The sequence below is a fragment of the Haliotis asinina genome, chromosome 14 (genome assembly GCF_037392515.1).
Source record: "Haliotis asinina isolate JCU_RB_2024 chromosome 14, JCU_Hal_asi_v2, whole genome shotgun sequence".
NCBI lineage: Eukaryota > Metazoa > Mollusca > Gastropoda > Lepetellida > Haliotidae > Haliotis > Haliotis asinina.
The window spans coordinates 32059409-32077685 of record NC_090293.1 but is presented as its reverse complement, the minus strand read 5'-3'; the positions used below and the strand labels follow the sequence as shown (position 1 = coordinate 32077685).

The window sequence follows — 18277 nt, the reverse complement described above, 5'->3', positions numbered from 1 at the left end:
TGCTGAAAGCCTATTCTACCCCGGGACCTTCACGGGCCGCTGTGGATAGGGTCCCTGCAGTTTCGTGAGGTTTTGTTCATGATGACCCAGACTATTCTAAGGCTAAATAAAAGAGTGAAATGTTTCCCGGGCGTCGGCGCGTCACGTTTATTTGTGCACGGAACATGGGCTCCACAAATTGTACCCATGTGGGGAATTAAACCCGGGATTTCAGAGTGACGAGCGAACGCTCCAACCACAGAGCTTCCCCATCGTCCCAAAATGAAAAAAATATATTTAAAAACACACCTATGTTTCAGGATAAAATTTACCTTTGTTTTTATTGCTTGGCCATTTCTTTTCATAAGTATTACAAAGAAAAATTTAATATTGTCCCCACTTGTATGGAACGAGAATAATAGTGTAAAGTTTGTCCAAAAAAGGAAGTCAGTATATCAATATACACTGATTAGATTACTAGTATAGAAAATAAGGAAAATTTTTCGTAAACCGCTAGTGACAAACGCGCACCTATCCATTCATTACACATCATTATTTTGTTCACAACACGGCATAAACATATTTGATAAATATATTTGATGACAAATCCTTTATAAATGTGATCATGCATGTAAGTCACATTAATGCAGACGACATTGGCATGCATTACAGCTATGCCAAATGTTTATGTCACGGAATATTGCGTGATGAAACTGAATTATCTTAGAAAGGCAGCGGCCATACTTTAGACACTAGTCCATGGAAATAGTAATGTTTGACAAATATTGTATTAAGTAACAATCCTTCTACACAGGGGCGGATACAGTTTTTTGCACACTACTGAGAAAATGGGGAGGTGGGTACACACTACATTTCACCCGAGTTTCAATGGTCATTTATGATAAAATTTCAGAACAAAAGGTGTGTGTGTGCGCGGGTGTGCTGCGTGGGGTGTTACGCACCCCTGTACCCCCTCACCCCCTCTATGATAACACATTATCCCGTTACTTGAAGGCATGCGTAACTTGAGAGCGGTACTTTCTGCTCTAGGGAACAAATACCATAAGCACCGGTATTGCAGGTCATCAGACGGCTCATATGACTTACAGTTATAGTGTAAACAATGGCTGCAGCAGAAGTGAGTGGGTTGCGTTACAAAGACAAAGTCACTATTGTCACCGGAGGCTCGAAAGGAATAGGCAAAGGATGTGTTGAAGTTTTCGGTGAGTACTATCATTCCAATAATATCAACGTTGTTTTTTGTGTTTTGGAGAGTTATAAGCATCAAACACAACTGCTATGTACACCCAATTATCGAAACCAAATTGCTAACTTGGACTTTCCCCTCAGTCTTCTCATCGACCAGCAATTGCCCTGCACCTGTTGGACAGCTGACCATCAGCTGATGCATCGGTCATGTGCCTTCGCTTTGTTCAATACTTGTTTCGTGTGAGAAATTGATGGTTGCGTGACAGTGACTCAAACGCATAGTTAAGCCTTTTAACCGACGAGTGAGTGAGTGAGTGAGTGAGTGACTGACTGACCGCACCATGTGATGGCATTGGACGTTCTTTATTGATTTTAGTAAAAGATATTACATATATATCTACGTCAATTTTGTTATTTCAACTAGTTGAAACCACAAGTCAACGGATAGCCTTGCTCTGCCAGCTTATGCTGGATGCTAAGCCCATTGATGTGTAGCTTTTCATGCAGTAAAGCTTAGATGAAACCAAAAATATATACATAACTGAAACATAATTATCGTTTGTTCATGACATAATAGTATGCATTGTTGATAATTGAAAAACAAATAAACAAAATTATAACCATACAATCACAAATCAAAAGTGCAGTATTTTGTATGTGGGTTTACCAGTCTACATTTGAAATGAAGCACCTGGGATACTGAACCTGGTCAGAACGGGGGTGGGCCAACACTCAAGTGTAACCAAGACTTTCATTGACTGGTTCATTTTCCAGTCAAAAATACCTAAAAAGTAGTGTAAGACAAGAACACAACTTCAATGAAGGGAGGCTGTCAAACACACCAACATGAAATGAACATGCAGTATATATTGATCACAACTGTACAGCAAGTGAAAACATGCCGCAACTGACAAGCTCAATGCAACAACGCTTCAGCCACTCATTGCTAAGCACTGTCACAAGACATTGGAACCAATGTTGTGACCTTTCCAGATTTATGCACAAATTTGATTCCCTCACCATAACCACCTCTACAGTTACAGCATTACCACAACTACAAAGGATTTCAGCCCAGACAAAGAGGAACTATCTTTGGTCGCAGGTGAGGCTAAATAAAAAAAGTGGAACATTTCTTGGACATTTGTGCGTCACTTTTATTTGTGCGTGTAACAATTTGTGTCCTGATCATCCATTTGTCCACTAAGGAATTAGTGTCTGTAAGAACGTGTGTGACTGAAACTACAACTCATTAACATGTGCTCAACTTCCCAAACTGTATTTCTGAGAGAAAAAAATAAAAATGTGTTCCTCTCGTGTCACTTTTTTCCATAAAAATTTAAAAATAAAAGCCCTACCATCTGGTCACTTTTGATAAAAATAAGCCCGAGAAACTATTAACTTTTTTTATGCTGCCTTACCAGGCATCATGCTGAGTGATCGTCATTGTCAGCTGTAAAGTCAATAGTGTCCAGGACATTGACTGTGGCCAAGTGAACACCATTTGCAATGCGACAATGCCCCACCTCACACATCAGATTTGACGATAGGCTATTAATGAACCTCAGCATCCAAGCACTGGCCCTTAAGGTCTCCAGTTCGAAACCCCATCAAACATTTATGGGATGCTTTTGATTAACATCAGTAACAGACACAGAACTCGAGTCCAACAGTTGTCAGCAGCACTGAGTCAGTGGATGAGTGAGTGACTGAGTTTAGTTTTATGCAGCACATGGCATAGTTCCGGCTAAATGGCGTCAGTCTGTAAATAATCGAGTCCAGACAAGGATTTTCATGAGGCCAGACAATCCAGTGATCAACAGCACAATTGGGACACAATTGTGTGTTAACCACGTCAGTTAGCCTGACCACCCAATTCCCAGGGCCATTTGGTCGCCTCTTGTGGCACGTATAGCCGCCATTTGTGGGAAGCATGGGTTGCTGAAGACCTGTCCTACCATGTGTCTTTACAGGTCTCAGAAGCACGGCAGCAAGTGCAGATGAACAGTCCCATGACCATGATTTATGATTTAATTGGTTCCATAGGGCAGCAATGCCCGGCAGTTGTGGACTGTTCTAGATATTGAAAACAGATGACCTTCACCTTGACATTTGATTGTTTCTTGTGTGCTATGATGGATGTCAAATTTAATATTATCTTTTGTTTATTAATTTAATGCATAAAGTAAGTAAAGTCTGAAAATCTCTTTGGCATTTCTTCAAGCGTGCCATTATGAACTTCAGCAGTTAGTGACAGTTGACTCATGCAGGCCATACAAGGTTATGATAGAGAACTGATGACCTTCACCTTGACATTTGATTGTTTCATGTGAGCCATGATGAACTTTGGTCAGTGACAATGGCAAATATGATGTGCTGAATATTTCTTTACTGCATAAAGTATACATCTGAAAGCCACCTTGGCTGATGCTTTTGTGAAATATGGGGCAGTGGGATAACCTTGTGATTAAAGTGCTTGCTCGTCATGCTGAAGACCTGTATTTGATTCATCACATGGATACAATGAGTGAAGCCCATTTCTGATGCCCCCCTCTGTGATATTACTAGAATATTGCTAAAAGTCATGCTAACTACTGCTGGTAACAGTATCATTCAAGGTATTTCTGCCTTCTTTTGTTGCAGTGAAGAATGGATCAAAGGTTGTTTTCTGCTCCAGGGGAGGTATGCTATCAACCCATCATTCATTGTTTTCCTTTGTGTTTCGTTTTGACCTGAATAGCCTATATACAATCTTGTGTAATAGTGTCATGCTATGCAAAGATGTATGTTAAATGTCATTGGATGGTTGACTGTGAATGGGAAGGGAAAGGTGTATGTTAAGTGTTATCAACTGGATGGTTGATTGTGAATGGGAAGGGAAAGCTGTATCTTAAGTGTTATCAACTGGATGGTTGATTGTGAATGGGAAGGGAAAGCTGTATGTTAAGTGTTATCAACTGGATGGTTGATTGTGAATGGGAAGGGAAAGCTGTATGTTAAATGACATTGGATGGTTGACTGTGAAGGGAAAACTGCAGTTGTATGTGAATGATTGACTGTAAACTGATGAAAGGAAAACTGTACAGGAGTGTTGACTGCTGTTGAGTGAGAAAGCCATAGGTGGATCCAGGAATTTTGAAAAGTGGGAGGGTTAGGGGGTTCAGACCCTCTGAAACCCCCTTGGTTCCACCAAAGCAAAAAAAAAAAAAAAAAAATCTTGAATGTGGTCACAAGTAATTTTCAAAAGAGTGGGGGTTCGAGCTGACCCTGAAGAGTACTAAGTGTTTACCACAAGGGAAAATCACTAATATCTGTAACCATGGCAACATTGATAGTTATCAGCTCTTGTGGTACAAATGGCATCTGCAATGACAAACATAGCTCATTCAATCAATGTGTCATATTGGTCTGTTTGTTGTTTAACACCACACTCAGCTCTGTTCCAGCTGCATCAAGTGGTCTGTTAATAAATGAGTCATGGTGATGACTTTTCCATGTTACAGAAGGCAAGAAGACTCGTACAGCAATACATACAGGTTTATTTATAGGGAAAATGTGTATATGTAGCTAACAAATGTAGGACAGAGCAAGCTCCTATGTAGGTGATTGTGCAAGTGGATATGTACATGAGGTGATATAAGCACATAATGACAGCGGCTGTGTGTTGTTGCAACAGTGCACCTTGCTAAACTGTATCAAGCTATTGCTGGCTCGTTCAAGATGGCTGACAGTTAGTGCATACAATGCAGTGTGGCTTGACAAGCTAGGATTAACATCTTATTAGCAATGACATTTAGCTGAGTCTAAGGGATTATTAATGTGATGAACAGATGCTTATTCACTAAGTGAATACAGATTGGTAACAGTTAGTGATTGGCTTTTTTGGCTTATTTAAATACCTCCATTACCATATACAGTATATGTTGTATATATCATACACAAGTGATATGTTGTCACTATATCACACACAATACAAAACACATATAGAGTCCATTGTTTCATAGAACACATTTTGAGAGCAAGTAATTTAATCCTGCTAGAATTTTGCCACATTGAAACAATGATAAGATTGTGGACTGAATTCTTTAGATTTACACTGTTTGGAGTTTTCTTTTAGAGCAAATTTCAAATAATGTCCTTTGACTTAGAAATCCTTGTTAATCGAATGTCATTATGATTGAAGCAAATGAATGAAAAAAAAAGTGGTTCTTTGAAGAGATGCCCAGAGATTCTTTATTAAATGATTATAATCGATGTTTAACAAATGTGTAATGACCACTGGGTAATTAATGTTTATATAATTATAATCAGTGTTTAACAAACGTGTAATGGCTACTGGTTAATTAATATTTATATAATTATAATCAATGTTTAACAAACGTGTAATGGCTACGGTGTATATATATATATATATATATATATACACTGGGTGGCTGTCATTTTACAAAAATCTACCATTTGCGTATTCAGAACAATGACCCTTATGACAACCATGGGCAGATCATACATTTACAGTAGACAGTGAAGTAGCCTTGTGGTTAAAGCGTTGGCTTGTCACGCCTAGACCCAGGTTTGATTCCCCACATGGGTACAATGTGTAAAGTCCATTTCTGGTGTCTCCTGCCATCAGATATTGCTGGAATATTGCTATAACCATCTTCACTCACTCACTCATACACTTGTATGCTATGCTAAAAGGAAATGTTATCATTGTGTATTTGTATCCTTTAAGTTTCATAATTGTTATGTCACTCAACTGAAAACCAAATTCACGATGGAAAACATTTGCATTTCTGTACTTAAAACATGTGGGCAGGTGTAGTTCTTGGTTGCAATATTAAACTGATTGTTCCTATATAATAGTCAGTTTGGAAAAATAAAACTGGGTTAATAGTCAGTGTGAAAAGAAAAAACTGTCAACCCAGTAATTGTTTTGTCCATATAACTGTCTCTTTCTTTAAAATTTGTTTGCACAACTATTTCATCATCACAAGCCTTTTTGTTCAATGTATCATAAACAGCAATGTATTTCTTTTAGAAGTGATTGAAAAACTCTAGGTACCCAGGTACATATGCACTAGGAGGTTATTTTAAGTCTACGTTCACAATTCAAACTGTGTGCTTGGTATCAGTCAGATGTTGACCCTGCTTGGTCAGAGATTATGTTATCAAACTGTTGTGAATTGTTCATTGACATAACGCATTACAGGGAGATAGCCTGATTGATCACTACTAGATAATGCACTGCTGACTGTATGGCATACATGCCTGTATATCACGTTAAGAGTTCAACATCTTCTCCAGGCTACAGAATGCGATGTGAGTCAGCTGCACAGAGTTACTTCCCTTAGCTGACACATTATAGGGTGATAACCTGATTGACCACTAGTGAACAATACAAGACTAAATACATGGCATAATATACAAGTTTATCACGTTATGAGTTCAACACCTTGTCCAGACGTCAGAGTACAAAGTGAGTCTGCAGAGTTACATCCCTTGGCTAGTTGGTTCGACTGTGTCTCGTTCTTGATCCTTGGCCTGTCAGCATGCAACTTGTGTGTTTAACTGGAGTGATTTATGTTTGATTGTTCACATAAATATTGATGTACAGAGAAATCTGTCAAGGCCATAGGCTACGTTGTGTGTGAGTGAGTGAGTTAGTGAGCAAGGTTTTACGCTGTTAGGGGCAATATTCCAGCAATATCATTTGCAGGGGACACCAGAAATGGACATTTCACATTGTACCCTTGTCGGGAATCGAACTTGGGTCTTCAGCATGACAAGTGAACACATTAACCACTAGGCTACCCCAGCACCTCTCTACCATATACCACATTTATCATAAGAAAAAAATGAATAAAGTCATAATCTGCCTGATTCGGATATATATCATTAAGAAGAAGAGAAGAACACTGATAGGCCGATATCTTGGTTGTCTCGATATGATTTCTCTGTTCTGTGAAAATCTTTTATTAATCATTGTTTGAACCCTTTTAACTCGATAAGAATGTCTTGATGTTTCAGATAATTTGATCATGGTCACGACAAGCAAAATTACCCTTTTAACTTGATGTATGCACATCAAGTCAATATACTATAGTATCTGTCTGAACTGTGACTGTCTCTACATGTTTACACACATGCTGCGGAATGAGTCAAAGGTAGGGGTAGTGTAAGCTAATTAAGACTAATTGAGTGGTGATTTCACGTGTTTGTTTATCTAATTAAGATGTACTCCCAATTTCAACTTAACACTCCTGATACTGGATTATAGGATCGAATCAAAATATAGTGAGAATCTAATCAGGGGCTTCTGTCATCATGTAACTGTGACAGTGAGACTTACAGTGAGGAACCAGCCCAAATCCCCGTCCTACTTGTATAAGCAACTGACATCCTGGACATCTTGAGTAAATTTATTGAATTGAGAGATGGAGGTCAATGACATAAGGACTTCTTATGTATCAAGAGTGGTTGACCAGTATTGCATTCATGCCAGCACCAAATGTCCACCAGTTAAAACTTTCTGATTTTTTTCACTTCATTTGTGGAGGAAATCCAACTTTTGTATATTTCAAAATGGACACTATGACAAGATTACCATGTGTATTTGTGGCATTCAATCTACTGTTTTCTTTCATTTCTTTCATGTTGGTATGTGATGATATGCCAACTTGATATGTCGATATTTGGATTAAGTCGATATCTTCCCCTGGTCCTGTAAATATGGAGACAGTGGTGTTCGACTGTATTTTGAAAGCATACAAGCTTTATGGTCAATCAATCCTACTGAAAATAGACCCTTATGACAACCATTGTGTGTGCTGCTCATTTCAGATGCTAGAAGTATGTGTGTGTGCTTGCGTGCATGGGACATGTGGGGATGTATATACATGTATGAAGCATAAACACATTGATGTAGTTGTCGAATCTGAATTGAATACAATGTATATGTTTTTAATGATACTGGATAGTACTGTTTTTCTCCTTATAGTTAGGTAGTGGGAGTTAAGCTTATGGATAGAAGATTGTCATTATGTCCATGTTTGTTTAGAGTCTGAAGGGAAACAACTGGAGCAGGAGCTGAATGCCTTGGGTCCCGGAGAGGCATATTTCGTCCCTTGTGATGTGTCCAAGGAAGATGACATCAAGGTGGATACTTAGTTGTGGCAGTCCATACTCACTCATTAGTACAAAACTTTATGTAAAACTGGATATACTATACTAAAATCCAGGTTACAATTAGTCTTCAGAAAACCATGCATGTCGTATGAGACAACTTAAACAGAATTGGGTGGTCAGACTCGCTGACTTGGTTCACACATGTCATCGTATCCCTGCTGTTCTTCACTGGATGATTTAGTATTGTTGTGAATCGGAAACCAAATCCACTTTTGATTATCAGAGGACTTGTGGTGAACAATTATTGATTATAATTGAAATATATACTTTTTCTTATGTAATCACCAGTTTAAAGGATTTTTCCATATGTTTTTTCTAATAATGTCATTTATAACTAGTACTGTTGTGCAATTAAATGCACTCATGCATGAAAGACATTGGAATTGTAATTAAACTGGTTATAATTTTACCATGTGAATAGCTTTACACTTTTGAACTCATGTTTGTTAATGAATATTCATCAGTTTTAATGGTTAGTTTACCTGATTCATGTTTATTATACAAAAACAACAAAATTCCAATTAATTGAAAATCTTTTTCTTACAATCAATGTTCATTTTTAATCCTTCTTTTGATTGATTTTGGATTATTTTAATAACACCACTATTATTTACAGACTTGATTGGCTTTAAACAACAAACAAGAGCAAGGTCTGATATGAAATTAAGCTGAACCAGAAAGGTAGTAATATGTATACTTATGCACTTCTATTTCAGAACCTCATTGATAAAACTGTAGAAAAGTATGGTCGGATAGACTGTCTGATAAACAATGCTGGAAGCCGTGAGTAACAGTTGCTGTTAAAAATGGAGAAGCCAGGTAGTTAAAGATTTAACATGATGGAATACTCAGGATGCAGTCTCAGGTTTCCTATAAATATTTGAATAATAATCACAATTTTGAACACAACAATTTAGAGATATTTTATTCCTTATCCCAGATGTATTCCTATTGTATGAAAATTTCTTTTAACATTTTGAATGGTAACTGAAATCTTATTTTGTTGCATTTTGTTTGAAGTACATATTATAATGGATTAAAACTATTAAAACTATTAATCATAAACTTAGACTGAGATAAATTATGTTGTACAGCACACAGAAAATTATTCTGGAACTTTGATTTATTTTCAGATCCACCCTTCCACACAATAGATGAGTTCAGTGCTGATGACTTCCGAAGTCTGCTGAATCTTAATCTTGTCAGCTACTTTCTTACCGCAAAGGTGAGCTCCAGTACCTTTTTTATCGCCAATAGACAGAAACTGTACACTATCACTCACTCACTCACTCACTCACTCACTCACTCACTCACTCACTCACTCACTCACTCACTCACTCACTCACTCACTCACTCACTCACTCACTCACTCACTCACTCACTCACTCACTCACTCACTCACTCACTCACTCACTCACCTAGTGTCTCATTTGGCACGAAATGAACTTAATTATGTACATTTCAGTACGCTCTGCCCTACCTGCGGAAAACAGAAGGAAATATCATCAATGACTCCAGTCTTGTTGGGCAGATTGGCCAGACTGGAGCCGTCACTTACGTCGCTACAAAGGTGATGGTATATGGTTGTATCAACAAATCAAGGCCCTGTGCAATAATCAGCAGTTTTGTTGGCACACGTGAGGTAGCATGCAGACTCAGTTAAGGAGTTGAGGGAGGTTAGGGCAATATTGTTGAGGCAAAAATGGGGTGGGGATGAAATTTGGTGATGGTTTCTTTTTTTTAGAATTATGAAATTTGATAACAGGAGTGTATAAAATAAGGTCCATTCGGTCACCCGAAACATTATAGATTTCTGACGGACAATCTAAATTTACAGCTAGCCAGCCCGATGGTTCGGTAAAAATGTTTTAGATGTTCCACACATCCGAGTCAGTTCACCATGTCTTGGTGTCTAGTCTGGTTAAATCCATTTTGGGCAGCTGATGTCTGGCTGGGGTTTGGGCTTATTTCATACACTGATGTAGGGATGGGTGGATGTAGTTTAATAAAGGTTTGTTATGTTACAGATTATGAAAGTGGATAACACTGTAATAAGGATGGGTGGATATAATCTGATAATGATTGGTTATCTGTGCTTCACACTGGGTGTTCAGACGCAATGTCCAGCTGACTGCATATCACTAGGTGATATCCTGCAGCTGGTTACATCTATATGAGGTGTGTCTGACTTTGCATACCATTCATCCTGGATATCTCCAGTGTATACATTCCGATGCATCTCCACTATACCCTGGATGCATCTACGGATAATTTGATTACCTACTTTGGTTGGCTTATTATCCAGTCAGGTGTCGACACTGGGAAGTTGAGCAAACGAAACATAACTCATTTTCACTTTTTAAATCATCTAACCAATTAAAAAATGGCAATACCAGTCATGCAGAGGGACTCTGAAAGAGGTAGAAGGAGTTCTTGCATACAGTTTTTGAAAGTATCAAACGTGACAATTTGTCTGTATGATTTCCCCCCAAATCTAAGTCTCACTGTGAACAAACCTTAACAGCTGTGACTGCTATCTTTTTTGACACTGGCAAGTTCTATTGTACTAGCTGATTGAAGCTTAGCTGATTGGCTACTGTGAGAGTGCAGAGCCAGAAAAGGGAGGTAATATGTATGCCCCTTGCATAGGAGAAAACACGCCTCCAAGGTTTTGGTAGACAATGGGGGGAAACCTGGGAAGAGGTCTTTCAAGCGAAAAGTAAAACCTGTCCCTCCAAAACAAAAATCTCAAATGCGGTTATTCTGGGAAAAAAAAGGGATGACCTATTATATAGTGAGAAGCACACTTTAGGTCTATATGATATGTAGATGCATCAAGGGTATAGTGTAGATGTATTAGAACATATACCCCAGAGATATCGAAGATACATTCAGTTATAACAAGCTGCATTATTTCTGACTGGCAAAGAGTTGCGGTAGGGAAGCCTAGTGGTTAAAGTGTTGGCTTGTCATGTTGAAGACCCGAGTTCTTATTGCCCACTTGGCTACAATGTGAGAAGCCCATTCCTGGTGTCCCCCTCTCTGATATAGTTGGAATATTCACAGACAAGGAACAGTTTTCACAGTAAGATTAAGTATAGATGTATTTTTAAGGGATGAGTATTTTATGACAAGGTATGTTTGTTCCAGGGCGGGATTACCTCCATGACCAAAGCACTTGCGGTGGATGAATCCAAGTACAACGTCAGAGTCAATTCGTAAGTATAGCACTTGCATTAACTGTTTTGGTGAGCTTAGCAGAAAGAAAGATCCAACATTCTTCATTCCATGCTTTATCTATTCTCTTCCGACAGAAGTTACTCAAGTAATACATGTATTCTTCTATGTAACCTCTTTTCTAATGTGTCCCTTTCCTGGTGCGAGAGATCAGGATTTAGTTGTGCACCAGTGACATTATTTCAAACGTGATCATTTACAAAGCCACAGTAATTTCTGTATGCTTCAGGAAAACTAAAACCTATTTCCCTGTGCAATGTGCGAACATTTCTTCAGGACAGAACTCAAGTCATGTAATGGTAGATCAATGGCGTCTCCATTACCCTCACTGACAACGGACAAGCTATCCATATTAAATATCTTGTGTGTCACAGCAAAAATCATCAGCAGAGGGATATATGTGGCACCATTTTCTATTGCTAGTTTCAGTATTTCAGTCCTTCACAAATTGACAAACTTATCCCATAGCAGACTGTATATTGGATCTAAGATAATGTAACAAATGTTCTCATTGGATAGAAAGAAAGAAGATGATTTGTGTTGCCATTTTTTGCCGACAGGGGATTTTATAAGAACCAGAAGGTATGGCAGTATTAGAACAGAGGTTACGTGGGAAGATATGACTTGAGTAACCTCTGTGGGAAGAGAATATGCTTTAACATAATTTCACTGAATATCATTATTAAGAAATCAAAATGACTGGAAAATAGTAGTTCAGTTTGGGTTTGTGACAGCTTCAACAATGACTTGTGTCACAGGCATTGTTTAATTTTTATTGTTTAAAAAATAATTTACATGACTTTGGCAAGTAACTATAACAACTGTCTTTGAAAAAATTTGTGACATAAACTATGCAGGCTGAATGTGTGGGACAATCAGACTATTAAGGGACAATTAGAGGAACATGTGAACAGCTACTAAGATGGGACCTTGCACTTTGCACTGTCCAAAATGCCCTGAAAATGCAGTTTATTCATGTTGAACAAAAGTGTTATGAGAGTGAAAATCTGCTACAGTCCAACATTAATATGAATCTGTTCCTACTTCAGGATTTCCCCTGGCAATGTGTGGACCCCACTGTGGGAGAATGCTGCCAACAACGAGAAGGACACACAGGGCTGTATAAAAGGTGGTGCTGATGCACAGGTGAGTGGGGGCACACAGGGATGTATGAAGGGGTTGAAAATGCACAGGTGAAGGGGACACACATGACTGTATAAAGGGGACACACAGGGCTGTGTAAAGGGGGTTGCTGATGCACAGGTGAAGGGGACACCAGGGCTGTTGAAAGGGGGATGCAGGTGCACAGGTGAAGAATACACCACAGGGCTGTTTGAAAGGGGAGGGTGCTGATGCACAGGTGAGGAAGACACACAGGGCTGTGTAAAGAGGGTAGCTGATTCACGGGAACACAGGGATGTATAAAGCGGGGTGCTGATGCACAGGTGAGGGAGACGTATAAATGCTGTGTATTGTTTGTACTCTGGGCTTGAGGCACCTACTACCAAAATATATTGAATTGAATTGAATTGAAAGATTCTCCCTCTCAAAAGATTGTATAAGTAAAGATGACCCATATATCAGTATAAAGAGGAGTGACACCTTGTCCACATAACCAAAGAGCTTTACCTGCTGCTCAGATAGAAAAAAAGAGTTAAATGGGATATTTTCTTATCTGAAGACAAGTCCTTCCACAATCAAAAAGGGGATAATATCTAAGAATTTACTGGTTACTTGCCCTCTTTTGTTCCAGCTTCTGGGCAGGTTCGGCACTATAGAGGAATGTGGCCAGGCCTGCTTGTTTCTTGCAGCAGAGGGCACCTTCTGTACTGGCATTGATCTTAACCTGTCCGGCGGCGCTGAGCTCAACTATGGCTTCAAGAACATGAGAGAAAGAACTGGCATCTACAAATAAGAGTGTTGGGCTTCAACATAGCTTTTCTTACCACCTGTATTTCATATTACCTGCATGTATCTAGCTTTAAATCTTTCATGTTTGCATCATGTCCTTCAACTTCAGCAGCATTTGTATGGGTGTCAGGGAAGACAAGTGGTTCACACATTTGCTCGTCATGCCAAAGGATTGAGTTTGAATTCCCCACATGGGCACAGTGAGTGAAGCCCATATCGAGTGTCTCCCTTCCGTCCATCTCCCCTGTCATGATATTGATGGAATATTGCTATAGCATGTGTATATGGGCTGATTTGCATGTACACATGTTATTTGCCTTTCCATTATAGTTCACTTCAAATATTTGAATTCAAAGTGAAAAAGAAATTAAGTTTGGTTTATGTAAGTGAGAAAATATTTTTATATGTATGAGTTTAATGCATAGATTTGAATATGTTATTTTTTTATGGTTGAAATCCACAGAGCATTATGCGAAGTACAGCAAGACATGTTTGCTACAAAATTATAATCAGATCCAAAACAATTTCTCTCTTCAAGAAGATCTGACAACAACTCCACGGGTCGTGCTTTATGGAGAACTTTCTTGTTTACCAATGAGCATCAAAACGTCTATATTCTTGATTCTGATAATGTATGTTACTAGAATATATGTTATTTTTCCATGTGAAAAAGGGCGGTAGGGTAGCCTAGTGGTTCAAACTTTTGCTCATTATGCCAAAGACCCAGGTTTGTCTCAGCACATGAATACAATGTGTGAACAGGTACAATTTCTGGTGTTTCCTGCTGTGATATTGCTTGACTAATTCTAAGAGTGGCGTAAAATTAAACTCACTCACTGTATTTAAAAAGCCAGAACTAAACATCACATTCTGAATGTAGATATTAATGAAGGGCTGTGATGCTGACTCAGACTATGTTGACATTATGACACTGTGATTTCTATGCACGACCAAAGGTGAGCATGATCAGTATTTGTTTTTTTGTGTGAGTACCCTTGATAAGGGTCTTTAGTCTATCTTAACCTGACCCATCCTCCCGTATCCTTCAGAGCCCCTAGAAGATCAAATATTTATCCATTACAATTGAAGACTCAGAGACATCTGACAATGAAAACAGTTCTTCACATTTATTGTTAACTTGACACAAACCTCAGGACCTATTAAGTGATTGAATGTACTTTATAGAAACAAACTATTGTTAAATCTTTCAAGCTGTAAAGAATAATTGTCTGTTTCATTCAGGTAGTTGTCACATAGTTTAACAATTTTTAGCATTAAAGCATCCTTTTTTGTGTGTTTGTCATGAAATATCAATGGAATTGTGATACATTTTTCAGCACTATTATTTGGGTATTTTTCTAGGTTTTCTTACAGTTTCATAACCTGCTGTGTCATCAATGCAGTCATTGGGAAGTGATATATTGAGGTGGCATTGGTATTAGGCATTAGGTAATCATGTCAGAAATCTACTAACAGCTTCACTAAAATATGTGTTTAGGCTTGTATGAAGGACTAAAATGTGTTTCGTCAGGGTATCTGTCATAAACTTGGCCACTGACACCTACAAGCACAACTATTTACATCTCTTGGTTTTCACATTTTGGGGAAAAAAATGGTTGGTAGGTGAAGAAAAAGAGAACAAAACATTTTTCATGTTTGTATGGTTTAAAAAAAATCCGATATGAACTTTGTTAGCTCAGCTTTGTTAGCTCATTGGTCAATATTTGACAGAATGTTTGAATGGTGCCTTTCTCATTTGTTCTTTTTCCACCTTTTGATACTTTAGATACTGGCAAATATGGTGAGCAGTTTAGGGGGTGACATCAGTGATAAAGGCGATCATGTGTGACTTAATTTGTGTGTGCAACGTTGCCTCCCTTGTGCCTGCACAAAGTCTATGTTCATGTTTAAATCCCTGTTCTGCCTGATTATGTTCCAGGGTTTGTTGGCACCATAACTGAGCTTGTGGAATTCACAAATGTGGTTAATGCCAAGGGCTTGTACCGATTGAAACCAACTTACTCTATAATTTATGAACAACAGATTTTGTAAACTATTTCTATAAAGAATTGGCTTACCATACGTGTATTTTAGTGTTTCGGTTTGAGAAACAAGCAGTGGGGTCAAGAGGAGGATTCAGGCACTACATCTGACTGAGCATAGTTGTGTCCCTTTGATTTCACAGGAACTGATGGCAGTGGGCTTAAAATCAATATTTTTATTTATTTGGCTGATTTTTATGGTATCCCATATAACCTAAACTAAAAATTAACTGATTTCCTGTTCTGGGATATTCTAGTCACAAGACCCCATGTCTGTTTCAGTGTGAGGCTTCAAGGGAGGAGTAAATACTTTTCCCCCATTGGGATTACAGATCAATAACCAGTGCCCCATGCATGTTTCCCCTTGCGCATATCAAAACTGACCGGTAATAATCCAGGTTACAGTTGGCTTTCAGCAACCCATGCTTGTTATATGAAGTGACTAATTGGATTGGGTGGTCAGGCTTACCAACTTGGTTGATACATGTCATCATATCCAAACGTGAAACAGTGCTCATGCTGTTGATCACTGGATTGTCCAGTCTACAGACTGCCACCATATCGCAGGAATATTGAGCCTTCAGAAACCCCTGCTTGTTATGAGAGATGCTTATGTGATCGGATGTTCAGGCTCACTGACTTGGTTGACACATGTATTCATATCCTAACTGTGTAGAATAATGCTCATGCTGTTGGTAACTGGATTGTCCAGTCTACAGACTGCCACCATATCACAGGAATATTGAGCCTTCAGAAACCCCTGTGTGTTACAAGAGGTGACTAACGGGATCGGTTGGTCATGCCCACTGACTTTGTTGCTGACATGTCACAGTATCCCATTTTCCTAAATGGATGCACATGATGTCAGTCACTCGATTGTCAGGCCCTGGCTTGATTATTTACAGACTTCCATCATATAGATCATTTACTGCTGAGTGCACTATAAACAAACAAAAGAACAAAAATGTCAAACATATCAGAGATGACCCTTTGGATGGTTGCCTTGCTTGATGATTTACATTTTATGTACTGTATTCATAATATTTTTCAACCTCTTTTTTACCCAGCCAAAATGTGCCTCTCCACAATGTCATTGATGAAAAATTTCTGTACCTTCCAAGTGTGTCATCATTTGATGTTGGTAAAAACAATGATGTTATTTTATAGACTAATGCTTAGCCTCTGAATATAATTTTGATAATTTTGATAGTGCCAAGCTAACCCATAACCCATGGAGACCAGAGATTCAGAGACTAAGAACATCTATTTATACTGGGGTCATCACCAATTAGAACCTTAGGAAATCTAGACTTGCCTCATTTAAGGCTACAGCATAGCAGAGAGGGCTTGGCAGTAGGGAAAATATTGTGGTCGAGGGACTGTGAGAAAGTAATTTTAGTCATGTTATTTTTTTACCTCTGTATTAATGATTAAAATGTCTCCAGTATTGTCTAATAATATATCAACTCATGCATTTAAATATCAGGATATTCCATGCCCATATTCAAATGAAAAAGTAAATCTGTACTATTTATGGGGATATTTTTATGTATTGTTTTCAGCGGGTGTCAAAATACTTGTTGTGAACTGTGTGATCATATGATGTTTCCATGAGTCTTTCATCGTCTGTAAAATACAGTATTGCAGCCCTGGGCTTAGCATTATTTTGTTGGGTTTTGTGTTCAATTGTTGGGTTTATTATTGGAATGTTGGTTTTTGTGTTACAGTAATAGTATTGCATATGGTGTTGGAATGTTGGACTTAGGTCTACGATAACAAACAAGTATTATAGTGCTGAGTTTTAGTGTTTTGCTGCAACATAGATAGGTTTAGTATGATAGTATTATTTTTATAGTAACAAACTTGGGATTTAGCATCATAGTGCTGAGTTTAGTGTTACCTTAAAATAAATAGGTTTATCATCAGAGTGCTGAGTTTAGTTTTATAGTAACATACACGGGTTTAGTAACAAAAACTTCATTTTAGTGTTAAATTCAGTGTTACTGTGTTGGCTTTTGTGGTACTAAAACATTATCGGGTTTAGAGTCACAAGTTCTGGACAAAAAGAGATGATTAATTTAAAATTTGTCAGTCTAAACGTCTGGAAGTGATGTAAATAGATTGTTTTAGTTGATATTGTGTGTGTCACTGTGTGAAAATAGCAATATTTGTGTGCGTTAGAAAATAAATGTTTTAATTCAAACATTGACTTCAAAAGGCCTTCATCTTGATCTTATCTGTTTCTTTACTTTGTTTTAGCCGTTTTATAGTACTGGTAAATATTGCTTACAAAGTATGGAGATGCTTGTTGTTAATGCACAAGAATCTGACTCTCAACCATCATCAATGATAGGTGCAACAGGTGTGTACCAGTTCTGAAGCTAACAAGGTGTGAAAATGATCTGAAACTGAAGATCCAGGTTAGAACTGTCTGCAGCAACCCATGCATGTCACAAGAGACGACTGTTGGGATCAGGTAGTCAGACATGGTGATATGATTCGCACATCATTGTATTCCAGCTATGCTGAATGATGCACATGGTGTTGTTCACTGTATTGTCTGGTTCGATTATTTTCAGATTGTTGTCATATAGCTTAAATACTGCTGAGTTTCTCCAGAGGTCAAATTTAAGGTTTGTTGTATTTGTCTGATGTATCCACAGATTGTGCATTAGGATGGAATGCAGCAAGGGTCCCACAGATGTAATGTAAAATAT

General features: G+C 38.2%; 1 protein-coding gene across 1 annotated transcript; it reads left to right on the top strand.

The window, feature by feature from the left end:
- Positions 1–1084: 1084 nt before the first annotated feature.
- On the top strand, positions 1085–17777 carry LOC137261993 (17-beta-hydroxysteroid dehydrogenase 14-like). The gene is made up of 9 exons (XM_067799796.1): positions 1085–1202; positions 3829–3867; positions 8243–8340; positions 9087–9153; positions 9504–9595; positions 9836–9940; positions 11521–11588; positions 12657–12753; positions 13361–17777. Exons 1-9 carry the CDS (start codon positions 1103–1105, stop codon positions 13520–13522), a joined length of 828 nt encoding a protein of 275 aa, XP_067655897.1. The 5' UTR covers positions 1085–1102; the 3' UTR covers positions 13523–17777.
- Positions 17778–18277: the final 500 nt, after the last annotated feature.